The following is a 12706-nucleotide window of genomic DNA, read 5'->3' as shown; positions in this document are numbered from 1 at the left end:
CGTTCATACGATTAATTAAAAATATAAAACGCAGAAATAAATACAAACTTTTTTATAATTTGAAGAAAAAAAACATGTCGTCCCTGGGTGGGCTCGAAACGCCAACCTTTCGGTTAACAGCCGAACACGCTAAGCAATTGCGCTACAGAGACAACCGTTTCTGCAGTTTTCACATGATTACATTTGAAATGTCAGCAACATTCATAACCCTACTTTTTCTAGTGATTGCAGCGACAGTTATCACCGGTGTTGTAGCGCCCCCTTGTGACAGCAAATGCGCACAATTCAAGCGACATCATGCATTTCTCGTTTTCACCGCTAGGTGGCTTAGGCAACATTGACAACTTCAAATCTGATTTAAAAATGATAAACGCATACAAGATAAGGATATAAGCAAACAACCAAGAACACATACGTTAGAGGGTAAGTACCGATACATACGGCCTAAATTGAACTTGTATGCGACCTGATTGTCGAAAACAGCTAACGTTAGCTTAGCTTTCCTCACGGCTCACCTAACGCTTAATTAGAGGGTGCGTTCTTATAATACATCCATGGGTGCGACAAGCTAATAAACTACTCGCTAACTAGATTATTTACACTAAACTTAAAAAAAAGATAGAGTTGACCAATAATTAAATTACATAATATTACAACATGTGAGGGCCGACCTATTAGCTTGAGTTAACGGTTACATTAGCATTGGCACAAGGACAGGGGTTTGCACTAGCTTAATTAAACTGGGCAAACTGCTTGTGCGAGCAAACAGTGCATCTTAATTACTTCTGCAACACATATAATTGGAAATATAACTAATAGAAAACTCGCCGAAAGTCAGCTAATTAAGTCCCAAAATCCCTCCATTCCTCATGACCAAGGACAAGTTATCCAAATGGTTGGAGCCTTACAGAAAATTGATGACGTGTTTTATTTGGAAAGGTGTGGCCCCACCCTTTAGAAATCCACAATCACAGTTTTGATCTATATTTTGTCAAGCAAATAGTACGTGTCCTCGACAGTACGAATATGTGACTACAATTAAACACATTTTCAGTTGATACTATTATATTACACGTCTGTTTGTTATCACATTACATTTCATGATATCATCTACCAGCTGTGTCATCCCGGTGCGAGCCACCAGATGGCCCCGTGGTACAGGAGAAGATGTGTCTGTCATGGAGAAGATAAAAGTAACCTTTTTATTCCCGAAGGAAAATGCTGCGCATTCATGCAAAAATGTGAAGAAAAAAGACAACATGAGCAGATCCAAAATATATAAAATTAATGCATTTCCAAAAAGCAGGTAAGCAATCTGAGTCAAAAACTATTCACAGGTGATCATGAGTTACTAAAGAAATACTTTTTTAATTACAAAAGTTGCATTTATAAAGGATTATCTCTTGTTATAACAGATCATATTTTTTGCTGTAAAGACTTAAAGAACCTGTGTAATAATGGACTATGCAAGTATGATTCAAAAGATTGGTAAATAAAACAATGTAATTCGACTTAATCACATAAGATACTTTATCAATGTAGGCATACAAATAGACATACTGGCAAGAGTAAAAGTATGAATTTCATTTTCTACTTGTATGTTGTGTAACAAAAGTCATATTATACATAATTAAACATCCACTTGTGCCTATAAGCTGGGTCTTACTGTACATCGGCTATTGGAGTCACAATTTCATTTTTGTTAATAAACAAGTATTTTGTGAACTTACTGTATTACAAAAGTGTAAACAACAGTGTAGGCTACAAAGAAGGAACCAGGCAGGGACTGAACACCTTCACGACTCCCTGATTTGACTTCACACACCTACTACCATCCCTGTGCATTGAAAAGTGATTTATAAATGAGTATCTGGGTGTTTAAACATTGTGCACTATAGCACCCGCCCCAGTGGCCTAATGAATAAGGCATTGTCCTCCTAAGCCAGTCATTGTTGGTCTGAGTCCACACTAGGCTGTGTAGCAGAGTGGCGCAGCGGAAGCGTGCTGGGCCCATAACCCAGAGGTCGATGGATCGAAACCATCCTCTGCTAACAGTTTTACAATAAACAATCGTGGTTCCCCGCCACTGGCCAGTTACCTAAAAGGATTAATAGGCTAACGTAAAGACGGTAAAGTATTATACATACTGAACATAAACATGGGACTTCATAAAAGCATTAGTCATCAACACTTTACTGAGCTTTACGCATCCTGTCGGCTACAGAGGCCCTGTGATTGGTCAAGTTATTAAGGACACAATTGTTGGTCAGCATAGACAGCTGGGAGTTTAGGGTGTTTTTACTTTTCTCCCAACAATAATCTTCTCCTTGGTCCATATTTTCTTCTCCTCCTTTATCGTCCTCTTCCTCTTCAATCTCGCTCTCTTCATCACTTCGTTCATCTTTTTCTAACTGGAGACAGAATCAGATACAGGGTTTTAAATGTGTGACGAAGCGAAGTATAGTTGGGAATTTACTTCACATGTATTTCTATATAAGATAAGATAAGATATACTTTATTGATCCCAAATTGGGAAATGTTTGCGTTGCAGCAGCATCAAAAACAAGGCATTGCACATAAGTTGAAAAATAAATATGAAAATAATATGAAAAGCGCCTTTGCGAGGATTTCAAATATCAGTCAGGGATGCCTTATGCTTGATTTAACCACTGATTCTTACCTTGCCTTTCAGGAACTTATAAACCATGCGTAAAATTAAGCCCGCCCAGAAGATGTGAAGAACCTGCAGCACCATCAGCAGGACGTTGAAGAAGTAATAGCCGAAAAAAGGTTCAAACGCCTCCATTGACAGCACCAGGGTGGTATGTATGATTCTGTAAGTAATTCAATAATACATGTTATATCCCTACAAAATATGAAAACATTTAAACAATGGAAAAACTTCTAAAGAGTAAACCTTACTTGCTGGGGAAAATCACCAGTCTGGTCACAAGGAAGGCCACAGCAAACACAACGAACAGCGTGTCACAAGTTTTCCTCCAGCCAGTGCCGTAGTTGAACATCTTGGCAGACTGCAAATAATTGCATTGATCAAACAAAAACAAACCACAATGGAAGCTACATGTGAAGCGTAGTCGCCACATTGAAATTACCATTAGCTTAGCATCATTCAAAAAGTGTGAGGCAGGCTGGGAACTAGGAAAATAGGGAAACAAGAAAAAACAGGACGAAAAAAATGACCATGTGAGCTTAATGTCCCCTCAGTCTGTGATGCGTCTGTAAAGCAGACATGCAGCCTTTATAGACTTTGTATTTAACGTTATTGCTGTCTTATGATTTGTGTCCTGATAATTTAATTTAGTGCAAGAATTGAGCACAATTTGGTCCTCTAAAATAATCTCTGAATCATCATCATGTACGGGTCAACAAAGGTTTCCTCGGACTGCTACAGTGCTCTTAGCTATCATGTCTCAGTCACAGGATCTGCATGCTCAAACTAGATAGTTATTTTCTGAGAAAAACCACAGCTGAGCATGAACTTTAACAGCGGTTTGCAAAATAAAGACATCAAGTTTGTTGGGCTGCACAAAGGGCCACCATGGAGGTGAATCCACAGTGACATGCCCTGAAGACATTAATTATATTTGTAAGGTCCTTTGTGCCTTTGACTATGGCCCCAGAGCCCGATTAGATGACATGGGACTGTTTATGTACAAGTTGTTCTTTTTGGTCCTGCCAACATAATATGAAAGCAGCATGACAATGGGAAAGTGTGTGAGAATACCTCGAGCAGGATGTCAGAGGAGTCATGAAGCAGCATGACCAAGGTGCCGATGCGAATGTAGTTGGCACAGTAGGAGAAGCTGAGCAGGAACATGGTGGCCAAATGGTGGATGACCTGTTCTTTCAAATCCTAGCAAACCAACAATATGTAGATTAAAACAAAAAACAACAACAACATATGATCATCATTTTATTCAGTTCTAAGCCACATTTTACAAAATACTTTGTTCAATCTTGGTTGTTTTTAACAGGCTTTGTAAGGGTTTTAGTCTCAGCTACCTGGATCTTTAGTTCTCAGATAAACAACTGAAACGCTCACAGCAGCAAAACAGCATCAGGGAAACACCATGCCGCTGCTCTATTCAGTGTTTTTACCAGTTTAAATAATCATTGTCTTGGATGGGAGGGGTTTATTTGGCTAGTGGTTCAACCCTCCTGAACGTCTGGATCTTAAGTCATTTGAAAATAACTATCTTAGTAAACATTAGTTGCAACTCAGCTGGCAGCCTCTCCATGATGTCTATTTTCTGCCAAGCTGAGTCGTTAATTTAAAGCACAGGTGTAAACTATCAAATATGAAGTATTATTAGGCTGAAGCACACAAAACATTTTAATTTGACTTATGTCCTCTTCTAAAGAGCAAATGTGCTGTGAAGCAAATGTTTCAGATCCTCACCTTCCTCTTGATGTCCACAGAGATCCTTAGGAGCAACGAGCCATAGAACCCCAACTCCAACATGTAGTACCAGTAGTGAGCTCTCTCCATGGGCTGTGGACAGACACATTTTGTAATCGTCAATACAAGGTGGTTAAAAGACATCCAGACATTTCTGGATGTCTTTTAACCAGTTGCCTGTAGGTTGTTGTCACTACCACTTAACTCAATGTTGACCTGTAAAGGTCCTCAGGTCTGAACCCTAACATGCATGTGACATCTCGGCCAATGGGGCAATGCACATTAGATTAACATTATCTTCCTGTTTCATGGTAAATCGTGCAATATATGACAGAAATGTAATACTGAAATATGACACTAAACATGAAAGCAGTTAGATTTGTGTTTTTACCTGAAATGGATATCTCCTCCAACATTCCCTGAGGTCCCAGAACCACGGTCTCTGTATAAAAAAGAGGAACATAGCTGTAAAATAGTAAAACTCAAATATTTGCTGTTGCTGTAAGTTTATTTTCAAACTCATACTCACAACAACCAAGCAGGCCAGTCCAGACATAAAGGCTGTGAGGTAGAAAAAAAACCTCCAACTGCAAAACAAAAAGTTAAGATAAAAAAGGTTGAACATTGAGACAAAGGTACTTTTTAAATGTCGAAAGACTTGTTTTGCAGTGTTAACTCGGGCAAAGTCAGTCACGTTTTGAAGGGTTTTTCCCAGGCTGTCTCTGGATTTTGCAGAGAGTTTTGATAGAAGTGTTCTTGAGGGAAGTCCCCTGTGAACTGGGTTGTGAAAGGGTTGTAGAGAGAGAGCACTTACGCAGCTTCTCCAAACTTCTTGGTTTGACAGGGCCTGTCTTGGTTCCTGCGGAGTCTGAACCACCTCTCAATCTGCCTCTGGGTCTTTCCACACAGCGACATCAAACTGACAATATCACTCTGAAACAATAAATGGACGGTTGAAATGAATGAAAAGGGGAGGGATGAAGATTAGAAAGCATTCTTTGAATGTCCTCCATATAATGTAACCAGAAATGTAGGAAGTAAATGAGGAAATTACACATTTTTAAATTCAGTTGTGAGATTCACTAAATCCTTTTTATATTCCTTGTTAGTATTTTCTTTATACATAGAGATAATTAAATATATGAGTTATCTTCAAAAACTATCACAAAACTGAGAGTATAAAATATTTATAATAATAATAAATGTTAATCACTTGTGAAAATCTGTTTCCCCCTGGGATAGGTTTACCAGTATTTGTTACCATCTCAACGTTCTTCCTCTTTGCTTATCACACAGAATAGTAAGCCAATGACAAACAAGAGGAAGCACATGCTTAAAATGTTCATTTGAGAAATGTAAAACCTTTTAGTATTGATCCTAATCCAAATTAAAACTTGCCAATGTTTGAGCCTTCTCAAACTAACCTGTGTCGGCTGTCTGCTCCTCTGGGAGTAAAACACCTCGAGCTTTGGGGAAGGGGCAGCAGTCACTTGAAGCCTTTTTTTTACCCCCAAACATCTGCCCATGGGTGGGGCAAGAAACCTTGATAAAGCCAAAGACAGCTTTAATTAATAATGATCCACCGGTAATAGTCACTGACGGACAGTCCTGACAAAGCCAAAGGGTTTATAATTAGGTTGTAAACACTTTATTAATCATTAAGAACCATTTATAAACCAGTTCTAACATAGTTTTCATACATCAACACAGGCTCACTATTTGGCAAGATGACTAAGCCTTATATTGGCTACTTAGCGAGAATCAACTCGGTGAACAACAGATACCAAGGATGCTGGCTGATGAAGAAGACGAAGTAAGCTAAGTAGCCAATATAAGGCTTAGCAGTACAGATAAATGTGGGCTCACTATTTGGCAAGCAACCGGTCACAGTTGCCCTGTTTATCTCATGTCTTGTAAAAGCTTATTAATGATTTGTAAAGTGTTCACAACCTAATTAATAAATGAATTACAAACTATTCGTAAACCCTTTATAAGGGTAGTCTTATTGTAAAGTGGTACCAATATATGACAGGGGCTGTCTAGATTAGTATGAATGCTAAACAAATATAGATATCATAATGTGAACAAATCAAAAATGACATGAACATTATATATAATAAAAAACATAATAGAGTTTATATGAGATAACAGAATACAGCGAAATAAAATAGCAGTGTAAACAAATAGAAATGTGATTTTTAATTGGGTTTAACAAGCACTCTCTTCACTGAATGTTACAACAGTTAATACTCTGAGGATGTCATCAACCAACCAAAACCCCTGAAGACTATACCTGTGTGTGTGTGTGTGTGTGTGTGTGTGTGTGTGTGTGTGTGTGTGTGTGTGTGTGTGTGTGTGTGTGTGTGTGTGTGTGTGTGTGTGTGTGTGTGTGTGTGTGTGTGTGTGTGTGTGTGTGTGTGTGTGTGTGTGTGTGTGTGTGTGTGTGTGTGTGTGTGTGTGTGTGTGTGTGTGGCTGTTTAAAAAATGCCTATTAGGCTTGTTAGCCACTACTAACAAGCCCACTGCATCACAAGCACCTATGGTTTGTAACTACCTATGGATTTCCTTTCATGTGTTTCATTAGATTTTGGAAACAAATACAAAAGCGACGAGGAAAGCTCACATTGCATTTGGTACACATCTTTAATGTTAAATAGTTTACATTGATAATCCTCTATTTAGGACAGAACATTTCGATGTATCTTTCTCTTCATCTCTCTCTGTCTCTCCTTCAATTCCCCAAAGGCCTTTTTTTACAGATGATAATTGCCTGCTTTGCCAAAACACCTGCTCACTCACTCACAGGAAATGCTGAATGAATTTAAGAACCAAGTTGAATAATAATTGCTTTTTCAACTGTAAAAAGAGGATTGTGTTTCTTAGACAAAGGCTATAGTGGTTACTTCAGGTCGAGCAGGATAAGTGTTTGATTTTCTTCCTGTAGAGCCTCCAAAGTCCCAAACAAACACATCAGCAAGATTATGACAAAACAAAGAGATCAGGTGTGTGTTACCTCTCAAACACGTAGCGTAGGGCAACGAAGCCCAGTGCGAGGGGCAGAGCCACGAGGAGGTCATGGGGTCGGGGCCGGTCAGATTCTGCCAGCTGTTCCACGTCTCTCCAGGTCACACCGGGAGGAAGCCAGTATTCCTGCCTCCATATGTCAGGCAGCAGGTCCATTCTGCTGCAGAGGGACAGACAGAGAACAGAGGTTTATACATAGTTAAGCCTGAGCCCAATCACATTGTTTCAGGCAGGTCTGAGTCTCTTGCTGTTTGTTTGTGTGTGTGTGTGTGTGTATGTGTGTGTGTGTGTGTGTTTTTTTGTGTAGCAATTTTGGCACATGAGAAAAAGAGATATAAACAGAGGAAAAACATGTTTGCATATATTCTGATACTTGTTTCTACCTGAAAAAATAAGCTATTAACAATATATTAAGTTCAACATCCTGTAGGAGTATTACACAGTCAAGTGTCAATCATTTCACAAAATAACCAAACACACACAGAGCTTTATACAAAAAGAAAATATATATCACACTATAAATAACAGAACAAAACTATAACAGTGCCACAAGCAAATTGAACAAGCCCGAAAAGTATGTATATTATGTCATATGTCTGTGTTAAACCATCAAGAGTCTCAAGACAGAAAACCAGCTAAAACTAAGTGGGTTGTATTGATGTCCAGCGTAAAACACACCAAGTTGTATTTGAACTTACCTGGGCAGCTCTCTGGAAATGACAAAGTGGTAAAAACTATTAAATCCACTGTAAAACTGTGAATCTGTTTCAGCTGTATTGTAGTGGAAGCGCGTCCAGACCGCTGTATCCCTAACGACCACAGTCACAGCAGATAGAAGCCGTTCACTCCTCACAGGACAGGTGTCAAGTTAGGGAAAACAAAGAGGAGTTGCTACTAGTTTCAAAACAAGAGCACCTCGTAGATATTTGCGGTTTTTCAAGCCAACAAAATGAAAACGCAGTTGCAAAGACACGTCTGTTTGTGTTTACCAAAACACATTCTCCCGAATAAGTACACCAAATGTTCAAATTACTTGAATATGCCAATCTACGGTAACGTAAAAGTATCTCAGGTGAACCTTTATTCTGAAGGCTTCCGGTATTCTCTGTATATTGATGTAGATTTATGGTTGAGTGGCACGCTAGACACAAGAGGCGGCTCCTGCTCAGCGGCGGGTCAAAATTAAGTCAGCAACAAAGAAAACACTGGGCATTAGCACGCGACTTTTTATAAAGGCTAACAAAAACGTTAATGGTTTAGGCTAAAACTGGTGTTGCTGTAAACTTAAAACAACTGAGTAAGACTTGCTAGTTGCTACAAGTTAGACATTCACATCAGCAGTGACAGCCTACTGTACATTTTGAGAGGAGAATCAAATATAATCTTCCCGATAGAAATGTAAAAGGTGAAAGCATAATATAATAAAACTCACTCTGCTTCACTTGGTCTGGTAATGTTAGCTTATGTTAGCTGTCTCAAGATATGGGTAGGCTAAATCTGACCATTCCTCCTCAACTGGTGCTATTGTTATGCTTCATTTAAACGTTTAGCATATACCTGTAATTGCTATTTATGGCCATACTGGCAGCTAACTGCAGGCTCTCAGCTTGTTTTGCCCAAGAGACACTTTTGCAAAACGGCCATAGGCCAGGCTTATCCTAGACCTCTCTCTTGGGGATCCTTCCTTTTGTACCTCTATCCATTTTAATGATTTTCTAATGCACCTTATTTACATTTAAAGTACTAAAGAAAATTCCCATTGGAAAACTATTTATTTTCATTGTGGTCCACATTTTCAAAATGGTCCACGGGCCATAAATGTAGTACAACTTGGTTATAATATCCGATTACATTTCCGTATATTCCACACGAAGTTGTACTCTGTTATAAAAAATGCTTGACACAAGTTTAGGTAAATACCAAGTATATCTCATTCCGTTTCCTTATACGCCCTTATAGGTCATGCTCATGATAGACCTGTCCTGGGAGAAAGAAAGCAGCTGATGACACTAATAGCAGCAAACCAGGACTCTTCCAGGACTTCACCGTTTGAAGGTAAACATACAATTGTGTGCATAGCCTCGGGGACGGGCACACGAATTCTGCTCTTATTGAATATTTCATGTTGGGCTTTTTATTTGACTACTTGAATACAAACTATAATGAGACACACTCCCTTAACACACACATACATTCACATGATTGTCTCACACACACACACACACACACACACACACACACACACACACACACACACACACACACACACACACACACACACACACACACACACAGGTATAGTCTTCAGGGGTTTTGATTGGTTGATGACATCCTCAGAGTATTAACTGTTGTAACATTCAGTGAAGAGAGTGCTTGTTAAACCCAATTAAAAAATCACATTTCTATTTGTTTACACTGCTATTTTATTTCGCTGTATTCTGTTATCTCATATAAACTCTATTATGTTTTTTATTATATATAATGTTCATGTCATTTTTGATTTGTTCACATTATGATATCTATATTTGTTTAGCATTCATACTAATCTAGACAGCCCCTGTCATATATTGGTACCACTTTACAATAAGACTACCCTTATAAAGGGTTTATGAATAGTTTGTAATTCATTTATTAATTAGGTTGTGAACACTTTACTAAGTTACATTAATACACACACACATTAATAAGCTTTTACAAGACATGAGATAAACAGGGCAACTGTGACCGGTTGCTTGCCAAATAGTAAGCCCACATTTATCTGTACTGCTAAGCCTTATATTGGCTACTTAGCTTACTTCGTCTTCTTCATCAGCCAGCATCCTTGGTATCTGTTGCTCACCGAGTTGATTCTCGCTAAGTAGCCAATATAAGGCTTAGTCATCTTGCCAAATAGTGAGCCTGTGTTGATGTATGAAAACTATGTTAGAACTGGTTTATAAATGGTTCTTAATGATTAATAAAGTGTTTACAACCTAATTATAAACCCTTTGGCTTTGTCAGGACTGTCCGTCAGTGACTATTACCGGTGGATCATTATTAATTAAAGCTGTCTTTGGCTTTATCAAGGTTTCTTGCCCCACATGGGCAGATGTTTGGGGGTAAAAAAAAGGCTTCAAGTGACTGCTGCCCCTTCCCCAAAGCTCGAGGTGTTTTACTCCCAGAGGAGCAGACAGCCGACACAGGTTAGTTTGAGAAGGCTCAAACATTGGCAAGTTTTAATTTGGATTAGGATCAATACTAAAAGGTTTTACATTTCTCAAATGAACATTTTAAGCATGTGCTTCCTCTTGTTTGTCATTGGCTTACTATTCTGTGTGATAAGCAAAGAGGAAGAACGTTGAGATGGTAACAAATACTGGTAAACCTATCCCAGGGGGAAACAGATTTTCACAAGTGATTAACATTTATTATTATTATAAATATTTTATACTCTCAGTTTTGTGATAGTTTTTGAAGATAACTCATATATTTAATTATCTCTATGTATAAAGAAAATACTAACAAGGAATATAAAAAGGATTTAGTGAATCTCACAACTGAATTTAAAAACGTGTCATTTCCTCATTTACTTCCTACATTTCTGGTTACATTATATGGAGGACCTTCAAAGAATGCTTTCTAATCTCCAGTCTCTAGTCCTCCTCTTCCATTTATACTAACACTCAGCAGATAGTGTTGACATGGAGGGAGATTAGCAGGGTGTCTGCTGATAACATCACCAGTTATGTAGCTATCGTTTTCTGTCAGTCAGAACAACAGTTGTGTTTTGAGTAAAGCATTGTGTTTGTTATTCAGTCATGTTTACGTCAGGTTTGTAAAAAGGTGGACTTACTGGGAGAGACTGCAGCACACAGAGTTAGAGAGTTTGTGTACGTATTCCACCATAATAACATGATTTGTATGTGTATGGATGTGGGTTGTGCTTAACGTGTGGGGGGTGGGTGGGGGGGGTTAGGTGGGGGATCCCAACTACCCTTAAAATGACCTTTGCCGATTCAGGAAGGTATTTCCATATTGTTTTGCACCTCTCTGTGTTTCCATTAACTTCGACACAGGTGTCTAATGTTTGCATGTCAAAATATAAGAGAGCGAGAGGTAATCCAATCAACTGAATCTGCAACACCCAACATCACAATAAGTTACATTTTACTCAACATTTATTAAGCACAAAGGATGTTATATATCTTGTAATTTTACAAAAATTCTGTTTATTTTCTGTGATTTAGTTTTGCATATCGGTGTGCTGCACATGGTCAGGTTTGTGTATATGAGAGCGGGTGATAGGAACTGAGTGCCTTTGTTGTTTTATCAATGATGTAAATTGTAAGGCTCCACTGAAGCAAAATCTCTCCCGTTAATTGCGGCACTAATGAGTTGGGGGTGTTACACTCAGTGCGCTTCCAACTATCTGTAGAAGGCTGATGAACTGTAAACTGAAAAAGGGTCCAGCTAGTCTGGCTGCTTTATCAGCATCTTCAAGCTTTGATATGCATTGTTTGAGCATGCTTAATGACTTCAGATAATTGGCCCTGTCTAATTGCTATCATGTAAACAGTGAACATGCTAACACGCTGATATTTAGGTACACTTTACCTTGCTCAGCGTTAAACATAACAACGTTATTTACGCTTTGCGTATTTACACTAAACACAGAGAAACCCTGAAGCCCATGGGAACGTTATAACTTTGCAAGTATTTAGTAACTAGAAAATTCAGAGAAATCGTTTTTTATGTGTGTCGTGTCAACACTGCCAGACGAGTAGCGTGACAACATTTGTGACGGAAGAAGGAGAATAAGATAAGATAAGTATGTTGAATACTATTCTGTGTGTGTGGCTTCACCAGTCACACAGAATAAAGCTGGAAAAATGCACATAATGACCTGGGCCCAGGAGTTCAAAACTTTTAATCCCTATCTGATCAGATCAGATTTGGATTTTGGGTAGTTCAAAACCAAAAAACAGGATTAGGATCACTTTGATATCCGATCAGATCAGGAAATCTAATCCAAGCTTTAATCTGGATAAAATCTTCAAAACGGGTAGTTCAAATCGACAACACAGGATTGGGATCAGTTTGATCCCAAAAAACTGGATTATCCTGATCCCACCAGAGGGGTGGATTTCCAGTGGATTACCAGAGCAAAATGTACTGTACAATTTATTTAAAAATATGTTTCAATTTAAATAAGATGGCAAAGTTTGTTAACTGAAATAATACACAATTTTTAGCCTTCATGGGAAATACATTTTTGCTCACGTT

At 38.5% G+C, this 12706-nt stretch overlaps 1 protein-coding gene and 1 non-coding gene across 3 annotated transcripts; both read right to left on the bottom strand.

Annotated features, from left to right (window-relative positions):
* Window positions 1-78: 78 nt before the first annotated feature.
* Window positions 79-152, bottom strand: trnan-guu. Its single transcript has one exon. It is a non-coding gene; the product is annotated as a tRNA-Asn (tRNA).
* A 1360-nt stretch (window positions 153-1512) lies between these two features.
* On the bottom strand, window positions 1513-8282 carry LOC117488323 (ceramide synthase 2-like). Of its 2 annotated transcripts, none has more exons than XM_034137152.1 (11): window positions 8143-8282; window positions 7434-7604; window positions 5845-5962; window positions 5235-5353; window positions 4950-5007; window positions 4812-4862; window positions 4421-4513; window positions 3746-3874; window positions 2923-3032; window positions 2681-2834; window positions 1513-2411 (listed from the first exon to the last, which is right to left on the bottom strand). In XM_034137152.1, the coding sequence occupies exons 2-11, from the start codon at window positions 7598-7600 to the stop codon at window positions 2193-2195; spliced, it is 1218 nt and encodes a 405-aa protein (XP_033993043.1). In that variant the 5' UTR covers window positions 7601-7604; window positions 8143-8282; the 3' UTR covers window positions 1513-2192. The 2 variants fall into 2 exon arrangements, with proteins under 2 accessions (XP_033993043.1, XP_033993044.1); XM_034137153.1 differs by having other exon boundaries at window positions 7434-7601; window positions 8143-8278.
* Window positions 8283-12706: the final 4424 nt, after the last annotated feature.

Source organism: Trematomus bernacchii, unplaced genomic scaffold (assembly GCF_902827165.1).
Source record: "Trematomus bernacchii unplaced genomic scaffold, fTreBer1.1, whole genome shotgun sequence".
NCBI lineage: Eukaryota > Metazoa > Chordata > Actinopteri > Perciformes > Nototheniidae > Trematomus > Trematomus bernacchii.
This window is presented reverse-complemented; position numbering and strand designations above follow the sequence as displayed.

What these genes read in the sequence shown, in the direction of transcription:
- LOC117488323 (XM_034137152.1), bottom strand. Translation starts at nt 7,600, where the DNA reads ATGGACCTGCTGCCTGACATATGGAGGCAGGAATACTGGCTTCCTCCC. An exon ending in GACTGGCCTGCTTGGTTGTT is followed by an intron (nt 4,863 to 4,949) that starts GTGAGTATGAGT and finishes TTTTTTATACAG; the next exon opens with AGACCGTGGTTCTGGGACCT. An exon ending in ATAAGTTCCTGAAAGGCAAG is followed by an intron (nt 2,412 to 2,680) that starts GTAAGAATCAGT and finishes TTCTGTCTCCAG; the next exon opens with TTAGAAAAAGATGAACGAAG.